Raw genomic sequence first — 27710 nt, 5'->3', positions numbered from 1 at the left:
GCACAAAAAATTGTAAAATACTGATATTTTTATTTTTCAAAAATGCAGCAGAAATGTTTTAGGCTCGTCACCCGCCATCCGTCTGCTGAGACGGCAAACCCATAAGAAGAAACAAATATTCATCCAAACATCCTTTAAATATTGTTTTTGTATCGTTTTGTAAAAGTTCTTTGTTCGCCACAAAGTTTTCTGCAAATTTAAATTTTTCACATATTCTGGTTAACAAGTGACTAAAAAAACTCTGAGGAAAACTGATGAGGAAGTTACTTAGGATGAGCAGAGATTATATAGGTCTCAATGTGACAAAGCTGCTTGTGGTCACACATGTTGAGGCTGGGAAGGAGAAGGGATGGAAGGACCGGACTAAAGTTGGATGAAGGAAAAGGGCTGGGAAACAAAACGCAGGATAATACATAAATGCTGCAAAACCTTTGCCCGGGCATTTGGTTGAGTTACTGGATTTGAAGTCATTATGGGTCCTATAATCATTTTGGTTAACTGGAGCACAGCAAAAGGCTTTTATGTGGTCTCCATGGGAGCTCTTTATGTTAAATACTTTACTTATGCATGGAAATTGTTTGTAATGGATTTCAGAAATGCTTGATCTATATTGCTAATGACTAAGACCAGTAACAACCATAAAGCCCTCCTACACTCACAGTGAAGTCAACAACAGAAACCTCAGTAATGTCATTATGTCCACAAGATGATGGTCAGAATTTCAGAGATAGGTTTGTTTTAATTCAACATTTTTAATTAAAAAAAAGATCCTGTTTGAGGATATTAAGGCTTAGGAAGCAGCATGTTTGGAGCCTTGTTTTCCTACAGTGTTACGTTGCTCTCATTATAACCCAGAGCTACTTTATCTTCACCTCATTAATCAAAGCTTGTTCCAAACCAAGGTCGCGGAAAGTAAACCCAACTTCAAGCTGTAAAAAATTGATTTTAGAGAAGTTTTTTTAATCAGGGCCGGGATTTTTTGTCAGCACCAGGTAGTTTAATCAGGGGAACAACTTGGAAAAACAGCGGCTCTTCGTGAAGTATAAATATCAAGGGCACGGTGCCTTTCAGAAGTATTTGTACATTTTTATGTTAAAACCACAACTTTTAAAATACTTTATTATTACATATCAACACAAAGTTGTTCAAAATTGTAAAATGGAAGACAATTTCTGAATTAATTTAAAATTATCTTTCAAAAAACACCTTCAGATCCACATTTACTCTGGTACCTTCAAATAAAATCTAATGTGCAAACTTCACCTAAACCAACAGACAGTGCAAAGACGGCATTGATCTGAGAGGCAGCCAATGGTAATATGTAAGCTGATATGCAATATATAATTGCATCAAATCAGATCAATGCATTAAAATGACCCAGTCAAAGTGCAGATGTAAATCCAATTGAGAATCTGTGGACTTAAAACCTGACGGTTACAAATGGTTCATCAGATTTGAGCTCTTTTGTAAAGAAATATGGACAAAACTAATTCTTTAAAACAACAAAAAAAAATCTATTTGTGCAAAACTGACAATGACAAAAGATTTACAGCTGTAAATGTATCAAAAGTTGACAAATCTTCCACTTTCCAATGATGTACTACTCTGTAAAATGTCATTAAAATATATTTTTTAAAAAAGTTTGTGGTTGTAACATGAAAAAAGCGAAGAAGTTTCGTAGATTCAATTACTTTATAAGGATCTTACACAAGAAATAATGCCTCATTGAGTTTTTTAGACATTTCGTAAAATTCTGGGGCCCTTTAATCATCACCATCTGTCTGTCTTTCAAAAACCTCATTATGAGTAGGGGTTCAGAAAAGAAAATCATGTCAGAACAATCAGGGACAACGGGATAAAGGGTCAAAGGGTTAATGTTTTTTGTTGTTTTTTTTTTTTGGCTGGTGCTTAATCATCAAACCAATATTGCATTATCTACACAGTACTAGCTCATTGATCAATGTGGAAAGAAAAAATGGCAGGATGATGTGAAAATATTCTATAGTTCAGCTGCTGAACAAGTATCTATATGGTCACATAGGTAAAAAAAAAAATCTCTAAAATGATTCTGCATAGCAAATGTAGCTTTTATATCAACGTACTGTGTAAATACTACAGCAGGTGAGATGGAAAAACAACCAGCCTTGCTCTAGGACATCTATACAATAATATATTAATATCTGAAATGAAAGCAATAATGTGGTTAAATAAGTCATGTTTTAATGCAAGTAGCAGGTAAATGCTATAAATCATAATATATCTGTATCTTTCCATTCTATTTACAAGAGTTTGACACATAGCTGGTTAGAGTGACTCCTCAGGGAGTCTGGCAACGCTTCAGAGGCCCGTTCTTCATCTGAATCTAACCTCTGTCTCTTGGCATACTTTCCATGTTGTTTTTTTTATAGCTCTATCCTCTTTCCTGGCTGTCAAATATCACTCAACAAAATCTTTATCTCCCTTACAATCAATTTTTTTTTCCTTCAACTGATATCATTTTTTAATCCCTCTCTTGTAAATCTTTTTTTTTTACAACCATCCCTTGCTTTTTTTCTTTTCTTTCCATCTTAGCTTAGTTGGATCCTTGGCAGATAGGGCCTTTGATCTATTTTAATGGAAAAAAAAATGCTACATTCACATTTTAACAGGTTGTTCAAGTTGACATCAGCAGTCTGTGTGTGGTACTTCTCCACTCGTTTCTACATCTGCGTCTGATCTCCTCACTCCCAGGACAGTCACTCGGGTGTGGTAGTAGAGAACCAGAACTGACCCGCGCACCCTTTATCTTCCTCCTCAGGTGTAGAAAAAGCTGATTTAGAATCCAGAGCAGGTCTTGACATATTGGGTTGCACAGAGTTGTGTCTCTGGGGAACCCAGTTTAACTGCAGTTACCCAACATGCAACACACAGACACACACACACACACGTCTGCCTTCTCGTTCTGAAAGAAGTCTCTCTGTGGTTCAATCTGTAACAATCCTGCAGGGTAATTATTAGAGGTATTTCAGTCTGTTTTATGCATGTGTGTGAATATGCGTGTGTGTGTGTGTGTTGGATTGTGAGCTGTAGATTTGTGTGTTTGTCAGTGTCTGGCTGCGGTTATACACGTGTGGTGGAGTGTGTGTGCGTGGAGATGTGTGTGTGGGGCAAGTGTGTATTACTATACGGGCTATGGTGTGTGTATCCCTGGTGAGGGTGGCCCATCCTCATCCCAGCCACCGATCCTGGTGTCATTGGGGTCATTGGTGTTGCAGGAGTAACAGGGTGTGACCCTGGGGTCACGGGCAGCGAGCCCGGGGTCAGGGAGGTCATGAGGGGAACGTCATCTGGAGAGCGGCGCAAGGTCAGGGTATAATCAGGAGGACAGGTGAGTCGCACAGTGTCCAGCGTGCTGTAAATGTCCTGGGTGTCCAAACCGTCCAGGGCATCAAGCGTGTCCAAAGTGTGATGGTGGTGGGCGTTGTTCCGCTCGTCCGCTGACGCAACATCACACTCGAGCTGCTTCACCTGAAACATGAATGTCAGAAAAGTAAACACAATGAAGATAAAGAAAAAAGAATGAATTTTAGAGATTTTTTACAACATTTTCAGTAATATATGTGGAGTCACTCAGCGTACGGTGCCAAATGATGGAAATAATTTTAGGCTTTTGATGACAGAACAATGGTTCAGCTTCAATGAACCTTAGAAATAAAAATCATTTGCTCAAGTTTGATTTTAATGCTTATTTTGTTTATTTATATTTATTAATCAGAAAATAAAGCATTTCATGGAGGGATGTATTAGTAAAAACATAATGAGAGAATGCTGCTATGTATCATCGTGGCAAACCAGATTATAATTAATTAATCATTTTCATTATCTTGATTTGTATCTGCTAAGTCACCTTAATGATTTTGCTGGAAATGCATTCATTTTCAAATTCAAATAAATATTAGCCTAGCAAATCTTTATTTATAAGGTTTTAAGAGGCAACTGGCACTACAAAAGAATTTACAGGAATGAGTATCAGCCATAACTTTATGAAAAATATTTTTCCTGTTAGAGGCCCGTTTTACTGCTTGTTCTTCCTCTAACATAATTCTAAAGACATTTGAAGCTCACAATTAGCTGCCATTGAGATTTATTCATCTCTAAAAATATCAATAGTGAGGATGTCACATTATTAGTTCATATTAGCTCCTATGTTATGGTGTGTTCACAAATTGAAAACAATAATTGGATTTTTGTATCTACTGAGCACTAAGCCAGCCAGGAAAGAGGAAAAAAAATATTCTTATTTCATTAGCAGTTTTGCAATTCGTCCATCCATTCAAGCAACATTAGATATCACTCGGTCACTTCATATAAGCTCTGCTATAAATCAAATGAACAAACACACTGTATCTGTATACTGTATCTTAATATCACTATTTAACAGACTATACAATTTACAAAGTTATTCCAGCAGATGCCTAAATTGCATCTGAAACCTGTAAATTAGCATATCAGTCCTCAACTCAAACATGGATCACAATACTGTGTGTAAAAAAGGGTTTTTATGGTTTTTTCTTACATAATATAAAAAAACATTTTTTTCAAATAACAGAACAGACCGTCTAAGCAGCTGTGATGCTGAGCAATACAGTTGAATCGCAAATTATTAGAAATTGTCTAGCATAAAAAGTATGTAAAAAGCTTCACTCAACCAAAACACAGCAAATACAGTTGAAACATTCAGTGAATGAATTGGAGGCAATCTGCCTCAATTCAAGCCATTGTACATCCACACACGTGCACCCATCCGAACGCTCTCGCTCATTTTCATACTGATAATATCCTCTGATGACAGGCTGTGAGTCAGAAGAGAGATCTGCCAGCAGCTGTGCTTCCGGCAGGCCAAGAGTTTAGTAAATCTTTCCTCACAGCCTCAACCGACTTAATGTCAGTGCTTGACTAGTTCTGTGTAACCTTTGTTGCTATTAAAGTGCCGTCAAACTCACCAATTCACACACAAAGAGTTGAGTTATTTATTTAGTACAAATAAATAACTTTATGCTGTCAGGGCAGATGTTTAGTACATTCAGCGAAACACTGGGTCAAAAACTGTGACTCAGGTTGTTGGATTGGACAAAAGACTAGAATTATGTTACTTTTAACTAACAGCTGTTTAATTTTTGCCTTTTCTTCAAGATATTATTTCCACTTTATTCTCGTTGTCATTATTTTTTTACATTGATCACAAAACAGAAGTTAAACTTTTTCTTTTAATAGAGTTTTAATAGAGTTTAATAAAGTTTTAATAGACTTTATGTGGTTGATTTTTTTATTGGTTGGATAATTTATAAATGTAATCCACTTATTTAAGCAGAATTAAACTAAACCCACACCTCAATATTAGTTATTTGTTGCTCCACCAGTTTTTGTGGAAAACCTAACACAGGAATCTATATCAAACTCATAACACCACCGGTTAAATTAGATCAGCTTTGAGAAGGCGCACATGGGCCTATTCTAGAAATGGACAGAAGATTACTCACCTGTAATGACATCAGCCCCTCCCCCTGCAGGTGAGCCGCAACATCTGCAGGAGTTATGTCTCTTCTAGGAGGAGGCAGAGGACGTGGTCTTCTATGCTCAAGACGTCTTTTGTCTTTCTTATAAAGCAGAGCCGCGAATGCAAGAATATTGAGAAACAGCAGCGATGCTCCGACTGCTATCGTAACCGAGAGTTCAGTCGAGTAGTCCTCATTTGGGATCCGAACTCCACTTTCCCCTCCGTCCTGGCCCAAAGCAGACTCCGGAGGCTGTGGCGTTCCCCCTTGCGAACTTGGATGACGTGTGCTTATAGGAGGCCAACCTTTGGATAGACGCTTGGTGTAGGAATAAGGCGTATCGTCTTGTGGAGAGGGACTGTGTGTGAAGGAGGAAACAGACTGCAAGAGTTCATTAACATGATGCAAGTGAGGAACGAGCTGGAGCCAGAAGGAGATCTTGGTGGCACGGTAGTGGTCTCTGACACGCGGCTTGAGGCCGATGTGGAGGTACAGTTGCTCTTTGGGGGTGTATTTAGACCAAGCAACTTCTTCAAAGCGATTGGGCTTTGTGTGGATAAACTTGGTGTCTTGAGGAACTGGCTGGTTTGGATCCCTGAAAGAAGAACAAATGCTGACCGGTAAATCATTGTGAGAACATTCAAAATGGGCTTTTTTAGTTTTAATCATTAAAATGTTTCATTTTAAATTTGTTGAATTATTTCTTGAATTAAGTGCTAGTATATTATCTTGTGTGTCAGAAGCCTCCAACCTTAATTTCCCTTAATTATCTTCCCTTTGAAATTGACTTTGGTCATACATAAAAGTGATAATAACAACTTTAGGGCAGGATTGATTACTATAACTTAAGTAATATTTAATGATGATCATCCTGGCGTTGAGAAACTTTTTCTTCTATTTTCTTCTAGTTTTTCCTTAGTCAGCAGCAAGCTAGAACCCTATCAGCATTTTCCGATCTTATTATTCTTTCTAATGAAATGTTCTTCAATGTTGATTTTCTTTTCTTAAAAAAACATACTTCTGGAGGATATTAAAGGCATCCCATGTCCTTCTTTGTATGTACAACCATTTACTCAGTGAAAATTTAAAAGTTAATGCTTCAGATGAAATAACTGATTTTAGTTTTGATAATCAGATGAACTGATTATAAATATTTATAGGTTATCATACTTATAACCAATGATCACTTGAAAGTAGCTAGTATTCACTAAAATAAGTAGAAACTTAACTGGGACATCTATTTGGTCCTTAAGGATTCGATGGACTCAGATAACTTTTTGAACGCATAAATTTACGTTAGATAAAATGATGCAATAAAGATCAAATAGAATTATTCTAATGCATCATGTTCAATCTCGTGTGGTTCAGATGGTTTTTTTTGAAAATCAACTATTTATATTTGTATTTATTCTTTTGAAGTTCTTAAATCTAGGAGAGTCCAAAAAAATCTTCTGAGCTTCTTCTTCTCAGCCAAATTCCTCTGAGGGAACTGTTTCTCTCAGAGCTGGCCAACAATTTCACACTGACATCCATCCAATCAATATCAAGGTGACATGAAACAAACTACTGGCAAGTAAATTCTCAAAGGATACATTTTGTTTTTGGTGTGAGATTTTTTTTTTCCACATAAATCACTTCAAGGTGATTTATGTGTAGATCACTGACTTTTCCTGGTTATGTAATAGTTGGACACTTTACAGCACAAATACATAAGACTGAGAGAGCAAGAGTAAACAAAGATACACATTCAGGTGTTTATAGTAAGAAAAATATTCATTTAGTAATAAAAAAAATATTGTTGTGAGAGATATTATTATTTACAATAGTGAAATAAGAACGGGGGGGGGGGGGAATCCATCTTCCTGAGACATGAACACAGACTTCCTGCTACTTTTTTTTTTTTTTTGCAATTTGTCAAATTATAACTACAAACGTCAATGTATTTTATTGGGATTTTATGTGATAAACCAACACAAGTGTTGATTTGGGTGGCCTGAACACAAATGTGTGTCACAGATTTCAGGATTTATTTGCAAACAATGTTGAAAACCATGTTTAACCCACCGCCCCCACACTTTACAATCATATACCAATTTGGGTTAATCTTTGACATAAAATCCCAGTAAAATACAATGAACTGTTAGTTTTTCACAAATGTGAAAATATCAAGTAACATTAATATTTTCATCTGACAACATATTTGCATCAATCAGCATACAGTATTTGCATTAGCAGTCAAACTGTTTCAAAATGTAAACCAATTTTGAAATTAAACTGTCATTTGCTGATTTTGCTGTATGAGCAGAGCAGAAATGCTGCCATAGTGGGAAGCCCGACCAACACCCAGGCAAGTACACAAGCTGAGGATTGATACGCCCACGCAGCTCACAAAATATACATCTGGGAGCGTCGCCTCGCCGCTTAAATTGAGCTGTCGCAGAGTTCCATCATCGTCTGTGGCGCTCTCAGCAGAGTGGAATCTCCTTTTCAGAGAAAGTTCCCCATTGATAATTGAAGGGTGGACTGAACTCTTCACATCCCTCCTTTAGTGATTCTTGCTCTGCGGCTTGCTATGGTGGTAATGATAATTCAAGCTGTGCTGGAAACTGCAAATCTAATGTGATGTCACTGCTTTAGTGCATCCACATTAGAGATACGTTTCTGTTTTTCTTTTTCACACGTCAGAGTTAAATCTCTAAAAGCACTTTTCCTATTCTTTATGTTGTCAGAGAGCGAGACTGTTTGTTTAGATGTCTCTATAAGTCTAAAAAGATCCCAGTGGAGGGAGCCTCAATTGAATTAATTAATAGTAATTTTTCACTTCTGTTGGTTTATCCTCAGCTATTATATTTGTCTTTTAGAGTGGTAGAGTAAACAAAAGTCTTAGCAGTGCCTGCAAAGGTAATCACACCCTTTCATCATGTTCACATAATGAACATAACATTCAGTGTAAAATGTTAGGGTTTTATGTGGTAGATCAACCAATGCATTACTGCAAACAGTTGTTAATGTGAAAAATGGCTGCAAGATAGCCCAAACTCAATCAGATTTGGAAGGAGGGCTATGACACAGATTGACAATTCATTCTAAATCTCAACATCGATTAGGCCACAGAAAACCAAACCAAATCCATCTTAGTTTCAAGCCTTTTGCAGCCTTTAAAATAGCTTCTAATACTAACTTCCTCCATTGTCCCATCAGCTCTAATCAGCTTCCCTGTCCCTGCTAAAGAAAAACATCTCCAAAGCCTGGTGCTGCCACCACCATGTTTCATATGGGTAGGGTGTTTCCAGTGTGATGTTCACTGCCAGGTTTCAACCACAAAATGTTTTTCCTGTGGGGATAGATGCTCAGACTTGGTCCCATCTGACAAGAGTACTTTCTTTTTATAAGCATGCTGTCTTAGGTGTCCCTAACATAACTGCCTGATGGCAGATGGAAATTTTGACAGCATTCTTTATGGCTGCTTTCTTCCTGTTAGCTTTTTAATGAAAAGCAGATGCATAAAAGATATGTTAAATATCTCTCACCCAGTAACTGATGGAAATAAGCACCAGACTAGTAAGAATGAAAGAACATTGTAACTAAACAGATGAGCTGAATAGTATTTTGTGAGATATCCAAAGCTTCTGATTCTGTTTAATAACCTAACTATGCTTTATATTTCTCCACAACTGTATCTGAGGCCTGCGTGCTGTGCTACTTGTTCTGCATGATGGCGCTTGTTTACTGTGGTTCTCTAACAAACCACTGAGGCCTTGAGTGACTTCAGCAGATCGTTACTTGCTCTGGATTTTATTTAGATGAATCAGAGTAAAATGGCTAAATGCAGATTCATTTTCCTCTATTAGATCTTTATTGGTAACATATTTAGAAAACCATGAATGTGTTTTCTTCCACTTTGCATGTGTACACCTCTTTGCTCTGGTCTACCACATAAAATGTACATTGTGGTCTATTGCATTATATTAACAAAAATAAATAAGGTTTAGGATGTTTGCAGGGCACCGTATATACTCTCAGATCTGCAAAGTTTTAAAGTGGTATTTTTTCTATACTTATATTTCTCTAAGCCACAGGCAGATAATTTCATTTTCAGTTTAATAAATTGAATCCTCTAGCTTTAGGCAGTACTTTTTCATTTAACATTTTGAGTAAGCACTCCGTTCCGCAGAAATGATCGAGTAGAGAAAAGAAGAGAGCAGCTTACTTCAAGCCCCTGAAAAAAAAAATGAAAAGGCCTGTCTAGATTTTGACAGAACATCACAGTGCAACCGCTGCCAAAACAATCTGCACTGCTTCTTTAATGATTTTATTTGAATAAGTATCTCCTCATCACCCTGAGACGCTTTGAAGGAAAAACAAAGCACATTCCTCACCTGTCAATTCATTGTTTGTTCCTATTAACACTGTTTTCTGCTTTTAAGATAATCAGTTTTCGCAGTGGAAACTCCCCTTCAAAATAAAATATATGTTATGAATAAAAGTGCAACCTTGAATGTCAGTTAGCAATAAGAAAGAAGATGTGTATTAAAATATGCGATATGAATCACTTTGAGTTAGCCCAAAGAATTAAAGCTAGCGTATTAAGAACTGCACAGCGAAGAGGCACAAAGCTGTTAATCTTAACAACAACATTGACTTGAATCTTGGCCGTCTCATTTTAAGCTTGGATGAGATTTGTTCCTGTAAATTCAAGAGTGAGCTGTCCACACTCACACAAACAACACTGCATGTTGCCAAACCCTTGTCTCTGTGAAGTCATACAAAAAAACAACAACAAAAAAAACGAGAAGGAAAAAATCAATCAGCACACTTTATTTTACATTCGAAAATGTGATTAAATGTCTGGGCCTTCATTCATTAAAATAAGACCTCTTCTCCTCGTAGGCAAGGATTAGTTATTGATATCGCAGTAAAGCTAATTAGCTGAAGAGATGCTTTGTTTTTCATGAGTTTTTGCTGCATGAAGAAAATGGAAAAACCCCGTCAGTGGGATTTTCCGTCTGATTGATGTTACACATCACTGAACCTTTTTCAGCTTACCCAGTCTTGGCGAAGTTGGTCCAGTAAGTCATTACCACTGCGCTCAGCATCACGTCGTTCTTGGAGAAGTTACAGTTGAACAGATCAGTGGGGCCCACCATGGGCACGCCGAACACGTAGGGCACCTACACACACCAACACACACGCTGGATCAAACTACACAATACATCCAATCCCTGCTTAAAACAAGACAATCTGAAAATGAACTTAAAATAAAGCCTCTAATTCATTTGAAGATTTAAAAGGATTGTGGCGAAAGTCAGACCTAGAAGACAGTAGATGCTTCTTTTCTTTTAGTGAATATGCTTAAAGCCTTAAAGCAGAACATTTTTAGCATCAGTGAGCTAAAATTTCATAACCACTCAAAAGACTGTATTTGAAGTAGCCTAAAAGAAAATTAGAACTCAGCTCCTTCTCTCTCTGCAGACTTCAGAAAAGCCCACATGAATGAAAAATGTGAATAAAGTGTTCAGAATTTCCGTATTGAAAACAACTGCCTACACTGCAAAGCAAATGAAAATGAGGGGGGGGGGAGATGGGGAATCGCACAGAGCAAATTAAGCACATTAAAACCCTTTTCATCTTTAAGGGTACTTGTACAACTGAAGATGCATCCAGAAACTGCTGTTTTCTAAGCTTGGTACTGTTCTCGTTCAGATATTCCTTGCAGTAATTACATCTCTGATGTAATTAAAACAGGTGATTAGGGTCTTTTTTCTTTGTTTTGCCTTTTGCTTAGAATAGCTCTCTGATAATTATAAAAACTAACTGTGAAACACAGCTCACATTTGTATTTTTCTAGTTGAATTTTAAATTTATCTTTTTTTTGCACCTTTTTGCCTACCTCAGCTTTTATTAGTTGCACTTAAGAAGTGAACCCACACCTATAGTAGAAAGTATCAAAACATAGTCCAAGAAAAATAATTCAGTAGTTTTTCACCTTTATTTGACATCTGTTTTGTAAAGTCCAACTAAAAAACAAACATCTGTTGAAAGGAAAAATGTACAACTTAGTTTGATTTGGTTCGACTCTGAGTATTTCTGCTGTGAAGCTTTTTGAACAATTTCCGAAGAGTTCATCAAGCGATGGATTATTTTCTGACATTTCCCAAATGCTCTTGAGTATTATTTCTCCTCGTTTCATTTAGCTTCATAAATTAACTTTTATTTAACAGTAGTGCACTTAACCTGTGTTGCTGTATGCCTTTTAAATTAAAACAGTTTATGAGCAGTTGAGTGTACTTTAAATATTAAAGTTGTACTTGACACGTGGGTAAAGTTGAGAAAACAGATATAAATCTGTTTACAAAGGCATAGTTGTTGGGTTTTGAGATCATCACAGATCAGGCACTCATCATTAACATGAAAGTCATATTCATTAAGGGCTTTAATTGATGTATTTAAACTGATTATTTTTTTGTTTTGTTCTTTGTTTGGACTTGTGAATTGTGTAGCATCAATGCAGGATCGAAATCTTACATACAGGCTCAGATATACACATTCACCTTGCCTGGTTTGCATTTGGATGAATGTCCCTTATAAAGCCGTAGATGAAGTACATCCTTTTTGGAGCCAACAACCTTGTAACTTAATTCTGCTAGAGTATTTGGCCACTTCTCTTATCAGAAACGGTAATTCAGCTTTGAAGCATGGTCCAAACAAGTTTAATAGGGCTGAAGTTGGCACCCATCCAGAGCCTAAAATGTTAGCCTGATTTATTCCACTGTTTTTACGTGGTTTTGGGATCTGTGCTTCGTTGAAACGTTCAGTTGTGTCCAACTTTTTAACTCTCTGATGCTAAATGCCATTATTTATTTTGCTCAAGGGGCAACCGAGTTACCACTAAAGCTCAAGTTTATCACACACTGGAAGATGCTGAAACACCATGAAGCCACTTAAAAGTCGCATTTGCCAAGAGAAAAGCTCTGAAACCGACACCTTCAAGCGGAAATGAAATTAGCTGCAGTTATTGGATAAGTACCTTTTGGTGAAATGTTTTACGGTAAGACAAGATAAAGATTGAGCTTTCGGGCCAAAACAACAGAAAGAGAGTCAAGGTAAAACTTTTAAACCCAAGAATACTATACAATCTTTTAAGCACAGTGGCGGCAGCCTCTTGCTGAAGTTTGCACAAACCTGGTGCAACAATGAAGATGGAGGACTACACCCGATTTTTTTATCTTCTCCTTGGTGGACCAAACAGAAAATTATTAAACTGTTTTTTTTTTTTTTACGAGCAAAGTGGGCAAAAACATTAAGCTCTGTAGCCACCTAAACCTCAACCTTGTTGGAAATGTAACGACTATCCCTAAAAACCAGAAGAGAGATTGCTTTATTGCAACTAATAATACCATTACAATCTCACCATCATCTGATTTTTTTTTCATACTGGGTAGAAAATACTTTATAATTTAAAATTTGTGCACCAAAATTATGGAAGTTGTGTATCGTATTATCATTCCATTTTGAAAAATTATTTTAAACAAATCATCCAAACCCCAAAATGAATCACATTTATGCTCATAGTGAGTGTATCTAAACATCTTTTTCTTAACATCTAATATTATCTCTTTTGGTGAATCAAAAGCAAATATTAGGAAAGACACAAGCAGTCTTACCTCATCACCATGGGCAGAATCAGCCCAGGGTGGCGTGGCATCACTCTGGCAGTGGTGGTAAAAGGAGTAGAAGTAGGTAGGAGACCCATACTGTGCATGGAGATCCGCTGTAGCAATGGCTGGCGCCACCCACTGGTGATCTGTAAAAAGTGCCACCAGTGTCTTTCGACGCGTTTCTGCGTTGTCGCGGTCTGCCCAGTCAGTGTACATGAACCTTCACAAAACATACTTGAAATCAGCTCGCCGCTTGACTAAACAAAATATTTCACATACACCAAATAAATCGTGCTCCTAAATACATTTTCTGCATGGTCAAGTATTTACATTTAATGCAGTAGCTTTCCAAAAGTTAGAGTCACAGATGGTTTGTTTAAGTTATTAAAAATAAACAAATGAACTTCAGGTCTTCCCCGCTGCTCATTGAGTACAAGGCTTTCAGCTTGTAAATAATACTGAAAGCTGGGTGGTCACGCCGGTGCTGGCTAAGCAGTTTTCTAACAGCATTTCATTGCTAAAAGACAGTAAAATAAAAGACAGCATCTACACAGAAGTCCTTGCAAAAAATAATAATAATAATAATAATAATAATAAAGATTAGCCTGACAGAGTATTTTTGAAACAGTGAGAGAAGACAACCAAAATGACAGATCAAGTTAATTGGGTCCCACCAAACACACCCAATGTGTGTGCAACCAACAAATAACCAACAAGCGCTCACTGAATCTGGCTAAATGCTAAATTCATTAATCGTGCACGTCTACCGTGACATTATATAGCTGAGTATCTAAAATCTTTAGAGGGTGGTTTTACTGCAGGGAGGAGGGAAGTACAGAGGAGTTGAGAGCAGAATGATGATCAGACCAATGAGTATAACAAATTGACTAATGGATGTTACTGTCCAGAAAGAAGTCCAGCGATCACTGTGTTACTTGGCAACACAGAGCTTTGTATGCACAGTAAATTATGGGAGTTTATGGGCTACAGTTGCTATGTGAACAATATATCTGGGACTGTAATGCTCAGAGATAGCTGTTTTATCTACGCGTTTATCGTCTGCGAAGGTGGATTTTTATTTATCTCATAGTTTACTATTTTTATCTAAAGGCCATTGACACCTGATGGCATTGAAGTGGTGCGTTCTCCTCAGGAGCTGTTTGTTACCAACTTGCAAAATTCAGTGTGTCTGCACTAAATCAAAGTACAGGAATGAAGATATAATAAAATTGGAATTATATTTACCCTTACTTTGTAAACTATGATTTTATCAATGCATTTTGTGTTTATTTTATGAGCATTAGAATAGAAGCTGGCAGACTTTGGTACGTTCCACATTATTCCCTATCAAGAGCTTCATTGTTTTGTAGCATCATTAAAAAAAAAACATAAAATGTACTTTTGTGTTAATCTGTAACCATTATTAAGATTTCAAGCTGCTTCGTTTTTGCAAAAGATCAGCAGGTATGCAAAGATCAAAGTCAAGATAAAAGACAAAGCTGCATTTGAACTGCGTAAACCCTGCTAATTTCAGGCACCCAATAAATAGAAATGTTGCTTACAAACCCCCATCGCTTTAATTTTATTCCATACCTTGAAAAACCTTTATCAACATTCTTTAATCAATAATTTTTATTTCTCAATAAATGGTTGAGACTAGGCCTGTCATAGGCATTGTGTACACCAAGGTTTCAAAACCAAATGTTTTGAAAGCCGCCACAGTGGGATGGCATAAAAAATAAATATGTTTGAACTAATTTCCAGTCATTGTGTTCAAACTAAAAGGAGTACAGTGTCATCACTCTAAAGTAAGTATAAAGGTATTGGTATTTTAAAACTATAGCTGTAAAGCTATAATCTGCATGTCTGACAAGCAGCCAACTGCAGGCTAGCTACTTAACTGTATTATTAATCAGCTGAAATCACCTTGTTATGTTTTTCAATAAAGGATTTAAAGAGAAATGGGTCAGACTAGAATCACCTGATTTTCAGTTTGACTGACCCTGACAGGTGAGAGGCCCAACATAACCTCAGAAATCAAGTATTTTTCTCATCAGTGGAAAGCACTGGATTATGTTTTACCAGATCTTCCATGTGGAAGTTATTACTTCAGGGAAACCCAAAATTAGATTCCTTTTTCATTTATCACAAGTTTAAAATTAAGTCTGAGAAAGCTTAAAGAGTGAAAGAAGATTGAAACTGCATTTTATGCAGAGGATGATTGTAAGGATGCTACTTTTACTGAGAGGCTTAGTGAGATAACAAGATTGTTGTGCTACATTGCAATTGCAATTTTATTGTTTGATGTCTGTCAAGGATTGCTGGATTTGGAAATGTTGGCAGCCATTTGGATTTTTTTTTTTTTCCATGTGTTTATCTTAGCGGAAGAATCTCCATTTTTTATGAAATACACAGAGACCACATGTAAAACTATTAACCAGACTATTGGGGCTAATTTCTGATTGAAGATGCTAAGGACTGATTCCAATTTCAACTCATATCTTTTTGTCTTTGTTTTATAATAATGGTAAAACTCTGTTTTACAGCAGCAGCTCATGAAATATACACTTGCCACTTTGCTCTTAATTATAATTAATGGTGAAAGGTTGGATAAAAATACTTAAAAAAGGGTTTATTTATAGATTATTAAGACAGTGGTTCTCAAAACTTGTCAACTTCTGACTGACACATAGGCAGCAGAAGAGACTGCAGAGGCAGAGCTAAGGTTCATTGTGTCAGCCTTATGTAAGTCAGTTACACAGGGGTACAGCATCAACAGTGAGCACATTGTCTTTCATCTATTTGTAAGAACTGTTTTTTTAATCTTTTCTAAAATAGACAGCATAATTATTCTTTCACCATTATCCATTTTTTTATTGTTTTTAATTTTTTGTACTCTCAGTATCGTGCACTTGTTGATTTTTAACCCCAAGTGAGGTCCAGACAGGCCTGATTTCATGAACCAGTACCTTAAGACCATCAAGGAAAACTAGGATTGGTAGGTGAGCTTTACAAAAAACTGTCTGTCAGGAATAAAACCACGATCGGTACGTCTCTGCTCTTGGCGTTACTCTAAAAAGAGCAACAAGGCTTTGTTTGGTATTATAACAACTACTGATGCTATGAGCTATAATTATTATAATATATTAGAAGCAGAGATTTAAAGTTGTCATACCGCAAGAATCTCATACTCATTCATGTATTGTAACCACTCTATGAAAATCAATAAACATAAAAAAGAATAGTATTTAAAGCAGTAGCTCGTGATTTTTAAACTGCTTCTTTTCTACTACCCTGTAGTAGCAAGCTGTGCTGCAGTTGAAATGCTAGATTCAGGATCATAAACAGCAACAACAACTGGAGATTCAGTTCTGAATTGTAGCTTTCATTTCTACAAATTATATGTCCATTGCTGCCTTTGCTTATTAAAAATATAGAAGTCTACATTTTCTTGTAAGGAGTCTTCAGCCACCTTAAGTGTCATCACTAAAAAGTGCATCTGCATAATGCTTGCCAAGTATCTATTTGTTCATCCCTCCAACATAAAATTATACATCTGTCGATGAGGATAATGTGGACCCATTTATGGCCCTTTTCCCTTCTTTGTCTATTTCGATTAATTCTAAGCAGGAAGGCTGGTAATCATACTTCCAAGAATGTCACATGAATGCTGAAACATACATAGATTTTCACTTTCATACTCACCGTATGCTCTCTCTTAGTGTATCTCGGCCTTCTGGGTAACCGTACAGACTATCCACAAAGTCTGACACGGCAAAGTCAAAGTCCTCGGCTGTGACACCGTCCTCAGAATCCACAATTCCCTCCACAAACTTCACGCCTTCCCCTTGGTTGACCCCCAGCATCACATCGTAGTTCAAAAACTCTCCCTGCTCCATCAGAATCTGAGGGTCATCAGGTATAACGTCGCCATCAATCACCGGGGCAAAAGCAGTGTGATATTTGGCCGGAGTAATGTTCTGCTCCACAAGTTCACGGAAACTCCGGCCCTGGAGGCAGGTGACCAGTTGAGTGCTATCATCAATGCCACAGCCAACCCTCTCGCCAAGCTGCCGGGCATATTTGCTTGGCTGGTAGTTGACAGCCCAGCTGGCTAAAGCGCTGCCACTCTGGATAATGGCTCTGTGGAACAGATCTGATTCAAAAAAATAAAAATTCAATAAATCCAAAAAGGCTCATTTTTGCAAATACATTTTTGTACACAAATACATCAACACGCACGTACATTGATATATATTCTTTTGGTTAAAAGGTGTAAAGAGCCTTAAAATACTTTTATCTTTACTGTCCAGTCTTAAAAAAACAAATAAATCAAGATTTAGCACAGAATTGTAGCAAAATAAAAGATGATTTGCAGCAAACAAAGGTAAACCTATTTAAAAAGTGATAAAAGCATGAAATGTAAAGGTTTAAGTAAAAATCAGAAAAAAGAGACAAGTATTTCATTTTATTTAAAGGCAGCATTTAAGGCTTTTTACTCTTATTTACCTTGGTTCCAAATATATAATTTCCGCAGAATACACTATCCTCATCAATTTCTGTTTACTATTTTTAACATATATACAAAAAAGAAAATCAAGTGAAAACTAAATATCAGTGAGTAGTGAAATTGTGTTGCATGATTTTCTCTTACCTTCAGAGTAGTGGGACAAGGTGAGGAGGCTAACGCATGATGCACCAGCACCAGATCCAAACACAGTGACCCTGCTTGGATCGCCGCCAAAGGATGCAATGTTCTCCTTCACCCAGCGCAGAGCCTGAATCTGATCTAGCAAGCCGTAGTTCCCTTTTGCTGCCTGGTCACCTGTGCTGAGAAATCCTGCAGGCAGGCAGAGATAAAAGGAAGTCATATTACCTGCAAAACATGTACGGCCATGCCCAGTAGACTAGAATATGTGCTCCAGCTCATCTCTTCTGTCAGATTAAAAGTACCATTTGAAAATAACTTTTAAGCAGGTATTAAACATACTTTTGCAGTAAACCCACATTTCTGCATTAAAATGTTTCTTACTGGTCTGACTTAATATTCTGATTTTAAATGTAACGTTTTTGGTTAATTAAAAGCTGGAAAATCAGAATAGTTAATGGATATACAACAAATTGTGTTTAACTTTGTGGGCTTTTCAATAACAAGTGATTGAACATGACTGTATAAATGTACATGTCTGCAACTTTATAGTGTCTTTTGAAATATTCATTCTGCTATTACTTTTTCACACACTGCTGTGTATTTTATAGAAACTATTCTGACTTTATGTAACAGACCAACACAAAGCAGCGCTAAATTGAAGACGCATTAATAAAACTATTTAATGTGTGGTATTAGTCGCTCTGAGTTAATACTTTACCATAGGTTGTAACACCGATTGCATTGGATTCTATTCTCATGTTCCTGAGTGAAAAGGGCTTATACCGAATGTCTGCCACACTTTTCAGATATTCTTTGTAAAATATGTCGAACACTGTGTCCTTTTCCTTCCACTTCACAATTATGCACTTTTTTGACTTGGTCTTTCCCTGTTATAATATCTCTATAAAACACAATGAGCCTTGTTATTGCATCGTGACACAATGTGGAAAATTTCATGGATTATAAATACTTTTGCAAGGAACTGTATTTATCGTAGCTTTAAAAATGAGATGGAAAAAAAAAAGATGTGGTTTTCTTTCTTGGTCTTAGACTGGACCAAACCACAAAGGTGCAGTCACAATACTGTGAACTTACACAAGCAGAAAACCACACACGCTTGCCATCACACCCACAGCCGCCTCCTATTCCCTCTTCTACTGACATTATTAAGTAAACACAGAAGATCCTAATGGCTCATTTTGCCACAGTATATCTCATTACTGCAGAAGCTCATTTCTGTGAACCTCCGGCACAAAAAGAGTATAATAACCGTGAAGGCAAGGCTAAAGTAGTGCATTACTTCACTTCTGTGTGTTTTATCAGACGTTTTATTGAAGCAAAAAAGAAAATATCAGGATTATATTCATTCTGAACGGTTACAGGATTATATGCATACAAGCCATATTTAACTAAAACTGTTTAAGGAGTTCACATTTTCACAGAGGCATATTTCATTTCCAGGTGAATATTGCAGAGTAGGCAAAAAAAATCATTGCCATAATAGTGTATTGCATTGTGTAAATGGGCTCACCTCATGCATCCACTCATGATGATGGAAAACAGGAGGAGGAGGAAGGTGATTCTGTTACTCGAAATGAGGATGATGATGATGATGATGGTAATGGTGAAGATTGTATTGGAGGTGGCATAAACACACACAATGGAGGGAGGGGGGGGTGAAGACAAAAATAGGCATGTAGAATTGTTCTTTGTTTAGCTCACAGTTTTGATCACATCTGCAGCAGCAATTTTCCACAAGGTCAGCCTTAACTCTGCATCTAATAAAAAACATTGAATTTCAACTTTTAAAGACGTTTAAATCTTTTTTATTTTTTTTAGAAAATGTTCAACTCGGGTTCAATACATTTGCAAGAAAACCTGCGCTGCCTGAGGCGACCTGATAGCTAAGCTGTGAGGGCACATGGGCATGAATGCCTTCAAGCAGCGAATCCCAAGACCAATTCCAAGCCTGCTGGACCTTTTACTGCATGTCTTTCTCCACATTTCCTGTCTGCACCGCTGTGGGCTAATAAAAAAAAACATTATCTGTTTAATTAAAGCTGAGCCAAAGATGTGGCATTCCTTTTAAGAGCAGAACCTCTCATAAAGTCCTCAAATGCTTCCATGCAGCAGAATTAGCATCAGCTTTGTGCTTTTAAAGAACATTTTAATGGATAAACAAACTTGAAACAATGCCCCTGACATTTTGTTATTGTTATTGCTTTTATATAAAATATCAATATCGCCGAGGCAATTGAATATGCATCTTGTCCGGTTGACTTAATCACACTGAGGCCATAGATACTCTGCTCGCATAAACAACTCAATACTCCGGCTCTTAGTACAGCAAAGTAAATGAGGCTTTATGGCATTAAATGTTTTAACCCTCATGTGCCCCTTCCTAAGCTATGTCACACCGATAACTGAAAACACAAAAAGCCTAAATGGATTTTAAGATTGTCTGTTTGTTCAACTCTTTGGCTTTGTAGGGCTGACTAAAATTAGAAAAACCAAAGGGAATCCAAAAATTTTTTTCTGTTCAGAGAGCAATGAGTCGAAGAGCCATGGAGTTAAAAAGGATCAGATTCAAGTCGATGACAGTAGTGGAAGGAAAAAATGGCTTCAGGGAGGTTTTGTTTCCACAAGGGAGGCTGAACATGTTTCCATTCAAACAAGAAGGAATAGCGGGAGAGAAACTGTGCTCTGGGAAAGAAACAAATCACTGATGGTTTGAGCATTTTTATAGCTCATTGAAGGATTAAATAACCCAGATGGTGAAAATTGTATACATTTGTTCAGAAAAATGAGCTGTTGTGTTGAGCTATTTAAAAAAAGCTACATGCAGAATCACCTTAAACAAAACTGTAATGAATCATTAAGAATCCCTGGATAATAGAGAAATGAGTTGAAAGATAATTATCAACCTGCCAGAATTAATCTTCTGAATCAAGTCGCAAACTATAGGCCCATCTCAATAAATTAGAATATCAATGAAAAGTTCATTTATTTCATTAATTCAATTTTAAAAAGTAAGACTTTTACATACAATTCATGGAGTAATATCTTTCAAGTGCTTATTTTTGTTCATGTTGATCATTGCAGTTTGCAAAGTTGCTTCTTAAAGACACTGGCTATTACATAAAACCAATACAAATGTATCCCATCACATTATTTAAAAGTTTAGTGGAAGGAAAAGCTGTGGAAGAAGAAAGTGTTCTAGCAACAGTGAAAGAACGGTGACGTTAATTCAAGAGTCTGGGGGAGATTCACAACAAATCACCCCCATTGGTGCTGATTCCACTGTTTGGAATCAGTGCTTCAAGATTCACCACACACAGATGTTTCCAGAACACTGGACATGTCCTGGACTGTTATACTCTTGTGGAGCAGTCTTTGTTGCCACTTTGCTACTCAACAATGCAATTAAATGTTTTGACTGCGTAAAAATGGTGAATAAAGTGATGCAGTTACAAGGGTCTCATTTTTAATAGTTATCCCTTTTTTCAAAGCCCTATCACTCTAAATCCAAAATGACAAAGACCTCTGTCACTCTCTCCTTCCGGTCACCCCTTTCCATCTGTGAAAGGGAAAATAATTCAAGTGTGTCATGAATTGGCCCGATTTAATTCATTTAAACAGGTGCAATGTCAGTGCATCCATGCACACTCTGTAAAATTATGTAGCCTGCAAATGACTTGTGTTGAGATTAATGTTTTTTTAATTAATGTAAGACATCAGAGTACACTACATTTCACAATACAATCGTTTTTCTGACAAAGCTATATATTTTACTCCAAAAATTGTCCACTCCAATTTAAAAATTGTCTACCCCAATTCAAGCATTCAGCATGCTGAATTGAGTAAATGACCATCAATGCAGGCAAAGAATCTATGTATTATGGCACTAGATTAGGTAACAATATTGCTATAACATGTTTATAGCAGAGTGAGGAACATTTGTGCAGCACATATGTTTACATCAGGTCATGGAATTTTAAAACCCCAAAACAATGTGTGGTAGCTTGTCTTACTTGGGAATTACATTATTTACACTATAATTTAATGTGTAGGAATTTGAAGCTGGAAATAACAGACCTTTTTCCATTTGTCTTCACATACATGTAAACCAGATGTTCTAGAGCGAAAGGGTAAAGTGTAGGAAATACTTGGAAATAGATTTCTGAACTCTGGTCATACCTGACTTTTTAAGCAAATCTCCATTTGAAGAGCCAAGTAGTGCTACCTCTCTGCCGACCCTCAGCATTACAAAAAGGAACGAGAAACCCAGCGACCTTGGTATGAACGAGCAAATTAAAGTGGTGCAGATATGGCGTAAGGGCAAGGAATGAAACGGAATACAGCTTTTCTGTGCACTTGTCCTTTTGGACAAAGGAGCCACTGGAAGTAAATTTGAAAAGGTCCAGACATATTCCTTTTGAAACTTAATGAAACCTTTAAACCTTGACTAGACAGGTATTTTTCAGTGAAAATTATATAATCCTACAACTGCTGAAGTACAAAAGCTTGACTATGCCAATTAATAACTTTATATATGATCTAATCAGATTTCCTCCACCATCTGGAAAAACAGACACCCACAAAACAGTTCCAATAAATAGAACAACACTGTTGTATTGCTGCTATGGCAAAGTAGATGTTGGTCCAACACTAAAGGAAATTATTACATAAAATTAATACATTTAAGGGAACTTAAGGTTTATTTTTCAAAAAGTATTTTATACAAAACTATACTCATACTACTACTACTACTACTAAACTTATAGCTACTTGCTATCTAATAACACAATGTTCTGCACATGCTACACAAATGATGTGTTAAACTGAGATAAATGATTCTTTTACCTAAAACTCCAAGGCGATAGTTGAGGGTTATGACAATGACATTGCCGTAGCTTGCGAGCACACTGCCATCCATCATGTTCCCGGTGCCTTCAGAATACGAGCCTCCGTGGACGTAGACCATCACTGGCCGCTGACCCCCCTCCTCATGGATGTCTGAGATAGACAGGCAGATTACCAATGTGTTCAAATCACCAAGGTGACATTAGTTAACCACCAAAAGCCGGAGGGTGCAGTCCTTGATTTGAGTGTGCATGTGCATGGGTTCACATGCATTTATATCAACCGATATGTATGCATGAGTAAGCCTGTGTCCTTCCCATTTTCCTCCACAAGTAAATGCGTAAACCCCATAGCGACTGACGCAGGTGTCTGCATATTAAGCGTCGGTTCAACCAGCGGCATGTTGAAGGGGAGGAGAAAACAAGGCCCATTTTTAAAAACCTTTATTTATTTATTCAACAAGCCTGAGTACGTGCAGCAACAGCTCTCTGCATGTTTTAATCATTTGTCAAAGGTATCATTCTCTTAGCTCATGTATTCAGCTTAGGGCATAAACCATAACATGTAATCCCAACCTTAACTGTACATGCAAATTTAACCGCCCCAGCCCCATAAACCCACTTCACTCACCTTCCTCTGTGGGTACGTAGATGTTGAGGTAGAGACAATCCTCGCTCTGGTGAGTGAGGTAAGTTGCTGCTATATCCAGGTTTGCTGTGAGCCAGGATGGCATCATATCTCCCAGCATGCTCCTCTCATCCAAAGCCTGCGGGCACACTGGAGCAAACTGTGTCACATTCCGTATTCCGGGCCACGGCAGAGGCGGCTCAGGTGCCTGGAAGCGGCGATCCCCAGTTGGTGGCCTTGCATACGGTACTCCCAGGTACTGGATGACAGGCCCCAGAAGGTCCGAGGGCAGAGGGGTCAGGATGCCACGAATGCGACCCTGCGCCGTGGAAACAACAGGCACTGTCTGCTCAGCCGACAAAGAGGTCGGCTGGAGAGAAAGGGAGAAGCAAAGGGAAAGGAGGAGGGATGGAAATCCAAGCGGGGAGGAGAAGGGGGAGGGAGGGATAGTTCTGCTGGTCCTCAGCTCAGACATGACGGTTTGATTAGGCAGAAAACTAGGGGGAAGGGGAGGGGAGAGTGAGGTGCTGGAGGCAGGTTGAGGGTTACGTCTATGCTGACCCCTCAGAGGTATCCAACTCTAACGCACAGCTGCTGCTCAGCTTGGCCCATAACACACACTGCACGCAGTCCTGTCTCTTGAGAGCAACCTTTTCCCCTTGTGTATGTGTCTGCATGTGAGTCAGTGAGTCTTTGCCTCTGAGTGTGCAGTGACTCAGTCACTGAGTCCCTGTGAGTGTACGTATGTATGTGCTGGAGAGTTTAAGTGAGCGTGTGTGTCCCGGACTGGCAATTTGAGCCCGCATGCATGTCTGTGGGTATATACGTGTGTTGATGCATGTGTGTGAATGTGTCGTTATGTAAACAGTGGCATCACTGTTCCTCTGTCACTCTCTCCTTCCGGTCACCCCCATAACAAGCCCAGACTGCCTCCTGGAAGCATAGAGAAGGGAGGGAGGGAGGAACGGGGGGGAGACAGAAATAAAAGATGAATTTAATTAGTTTCCAGTGGAATACTCCCCCCCAACCCCCCGCACACACACACACATGTATGATACACACATGTCATCAGCCTTTTGCTGAGCTACCTTACTTGCTCCTTTTAAAAATAGATATGAAAGTGATAGATGGGGCAAACGAGATGTTGTCCGCTCAGCTTAACTTGGTGTCAGGCTGTCAGGGCTGCTGCTGTGTCACATCCTCACTACAGACTGTTTCACAGATCACAGGAGCTTGTTGGGGGAAGGGGTGGTGTATGTGTGCGTGGGGGTGGGTGTCACGTCACACGCTTAATTAAATCCTGAATGCACCAGGGGGCTCCTGACCTGTATGTAGCGTAAGGCTGGACACATGTGACACAAACACACACTTGTTTCTCCTCCACACACACACACCTTGTTTCTTCCTTCACATCACACACACAACAAGCTGAATCAACTTTCACCCTGTTACCTCTGATTCCTACCCTTTGACCCTATGTTACATAGGATAGAGCATCCTAATTCTTTCTCTGGGTAATGGGGAGGTTTAAGAGGGAAGCCTTCACAGCTCTGAAAATTGAGATTTTTCAGAGGCTAGCTTAGAAACAAAAAGATAGGATATCTCCCAAATTCAATTGTTTTGTCATTTTCTCCAATTTAGAAGAAAACAAGCATTAGATGTGCAGTTAAATGTATACATTTGTATGTTCTTTGAGATATTGTTTTCATTCCTCCACAAGTTTATGTACGCTTGCTATATCTATCACTATGGTGAATTTGGTTTACATACTAGGGTATAAAGTGTATATTCTCAGTAGTCATTAAGTAAAAATGAAGATGAGTGTGATAAAGTCTTCTATTTTTGCCGTACATTTTTCTAAAAATATGAATATTGAATATATCAAAGCAGATTTAGTCCTTAACACAGTACATCTGACATTATATTGGTGATCTTCCTTTTAACAATCATAGAAATCGTATATGCTGATGTCTGATGAAAGATTGACAATGCTTTATATGATGTGTACAAGCATTTTAGGTCATTTATGTTTATAAGTGCACCATAGTAAATTAGAATACTAAAATAAAAAAAGAAGACATTTGACACCTCAGCAACAGTCCAGCCTTATTTATATCTCTACTTCAGAAGTGACTTAATACAAGGAACTGTATAATTGTAGCCCATGTCTTGGGTATGCTGTGTGTGGTGGCACTTGTGTGTCTGCGTGTGTGTGTGTGTATGTGTGTGTGTGCGTGAAGTGACTCCACACCTTGTAAATCTTTGCCAAAGTGCTGAATGAACTTTGCTTCACAGTCATTTCAAGGCTGTGGTTATCCTTGTTAATTGTGTGTTTTTACCTGCCACTCTTTTTCCTTCCACTAAACTTTTCATCAAACAGCACCGTGCCAACCGACTTTGTTGATGATGATTGTAAGCTAGTCATTGAGGATACCAACGAATTTCTACTGTCAAGTCAGCAACATTTCCAATGACTGTCTAATTCTAGTTTTTACAAAAGCATTTATTTTTGTTTATTTTTTAAGAGCTGACGCCTATAATGATCAAAATTAACAGTAAAAAAAAACTTTGAATGTATCATTTTTTATGTCGTTTTTTATGTAATATAATATTCTCACTTTTTCTGTTGACTTAGAAAAATAAACAAGTTTTATATTACTATTCTGACTTTTTTTTTTTTTTTTTTTTTTGCTGCACCTGTATGTTTATGTACAAGTTGATGCATCAGCATCTTGAAAGAGAATCTTATTTTGACCGCTACCAGAACTCAGGTGCCAAGTGATAGAGGGAGGAGAGCAGAACTAAGGGTGGGGGTAACCTCAGTAAATGGGATTCAGCCTGTAGTTCTGGTCACCTTTCCTGCTCACACACACTCCTTTCTCCCTCTATATCTCAAACACACACACACACACGCACACACACACACACGCGCGCGCGCGCGCGCGCACACACACACACGCACACGCACGCACACACACACACAGCTGCTTCCCAGCCGGCTCTCTCTGAGGGCCTGAAGACCGAATATTAACACGTCCGCACATACACGCACTCTGAGAAATTTCTATACAATCACACACACAATGATCTCTCACCCTTATACCCCTCCATAAGCTGCAGTCGTGTCAGAATATAGCTATGATCATCACTATCTCCTCTCTTCCTGGGTCGTATTGGTGCTGTCCAAGGTGCTAGTTAACATTCCAGTGGTGATCACACACACGCTGATGAATAACGCTCCATTTATCAAGGCAGACCCGCCGCCTGCCACCCTCCCCCTTGGTTTATTTTCATATGGAAAGAACTGATAAAAGCAGCAGCAAACAAGAAAAAAAAAAGAGGATGGGGAGGAAATGCTTGCCTGTGAGGCAGAATATCCCGTCTGAATCTCTATCGGCAATGAAGCTGACTACGGCAAAAAAAAAAAAAAAAAACACACACACACACTCTACTGCTTTTTTCACCCGTTCTTTCTTTCTCACACACACACACACACACATACCAAAATGCACAAAAACTCAATCTGCATTCCCGCTGCAGTAAATGGGGGGAAAAAAAGGAAAGAAAAGGAAAGAATCCCCAAATGACAGATGCACCGTACCCAGCCGGGTTGAGCGGAGTGAGATCCCGCGGTGCATGTTCTCCTCTTCCAGTCCACCGCAATGATCGCCTCGTGTTTTCGCTGCTGCGGCTGATCCGACGTGCCCGGGATGGGATATGGGGAGATATTCCTACACTGCTGCTGCTGCTCCTGCTGGTAGATGTGGTGGTGGTAGCGCGTCTCCTGGGTGAAAATAACCCATATAAGAAAGAAAAGAAAAAGAGGTGGTGGTGAGGGGGGGGGGATCAGCCCTCCAGTCTCTCTCAGTCCGCCGAAACGTGAAAGCGATGGGGGGTGGGGGGAAAGCACAGATAGTTGGAATGTAGGTATTTCTTCCGTGAACACAGGGCCCAGGACGTTTAAATGATCAATCTCCCCCTCTCTCTCCTTCTCCCTCTCCCTTCCCTTCTTTCTTTCTCCTCCCCCATCTCCCTCTCCCTGCCTCTCTTTCTTTCTCTATTTTCTCCTCCTAGATGTGATTGGACAGTGTGGCAGGCAGCAGCTACTGATCCAATGATATGCACCTAGCTCTGCTAGACTGGGGGAGAAAAAAAAAGAAAGAAAGAGAGGAGTAGGGGAGACACACTATTGAAGAACATTTGTGGGTAAGCACGCATGGCTTCACACACACCTGTAGAGCATGACTAAATCACTATTGCTGTCAAATGTAGGGATTTATACACCTGCTTGCACACTTCACCTCTCATACACACAAATAATGCTGAAGTACACAGTGACCTCTTCAGGACCAGAACAGGAGAGTCTGTCCCCATTCT

At 38.3% G+C, this 27710-nt stretch overlaps 1 protein-coding gene across 1 annotated transcript; it reads right to left on the bottom strand.

Annotated features, from left to right (window-relative positions):
• Positions 1 to 10: 10 nt before the first annotated feature.
• Positions 11 to 27388, bottom strand: LOC103461641 (neuroligin-4, X-linked-like). Its single transcript, XM_008403910.3, has 9 exons — positions 26935 to 27388; positions 23337 to 24266; positions 22707 to 22859; positions 17847 to 18032; positions 16898 to 17348; positions 13199 to 13412; positions 10581 to 10705; positions 5520 to 6129; positions 11 to 3507 (listed from the first exon to the last, which is right to left on the bottom strand). Exons 2-9 carry the CDS (start codon positions 23806 to 23808, stop codon positions 3100 to 3102), a joined length of 2619 nt encoding a protein of 872 aa, XP_008402132.1. The 5' UTR covers positions 23809 to 24266; positions 26935 to 27388; the 3' UTR covers positions 11 to 3099.
• Between the last annotated feature and the right edge of the window lie 322 nt (positions 27389 to 27710).

The sequence above is a fragment of the Poecilia reticulata genome, chromosome 2, assembly GCF_904066995.2.
Source record: "Poecilia reticulata chromosome 2, P_reticulata-male-v2, whole genome shotgun sequence".
Taxonomy (NCBI): Eukaryota; Metazoa; Chordata; class Actinopteri; order Cyprinodontiformes; family Poeciliidae; genus Poecilia; species Poecilia reticulata.
The sequence above is the reverse complement of the archived record's forward strand: the minus strand, read 5'-3'. Positions and strand labels throughout refer to the sequence as shown.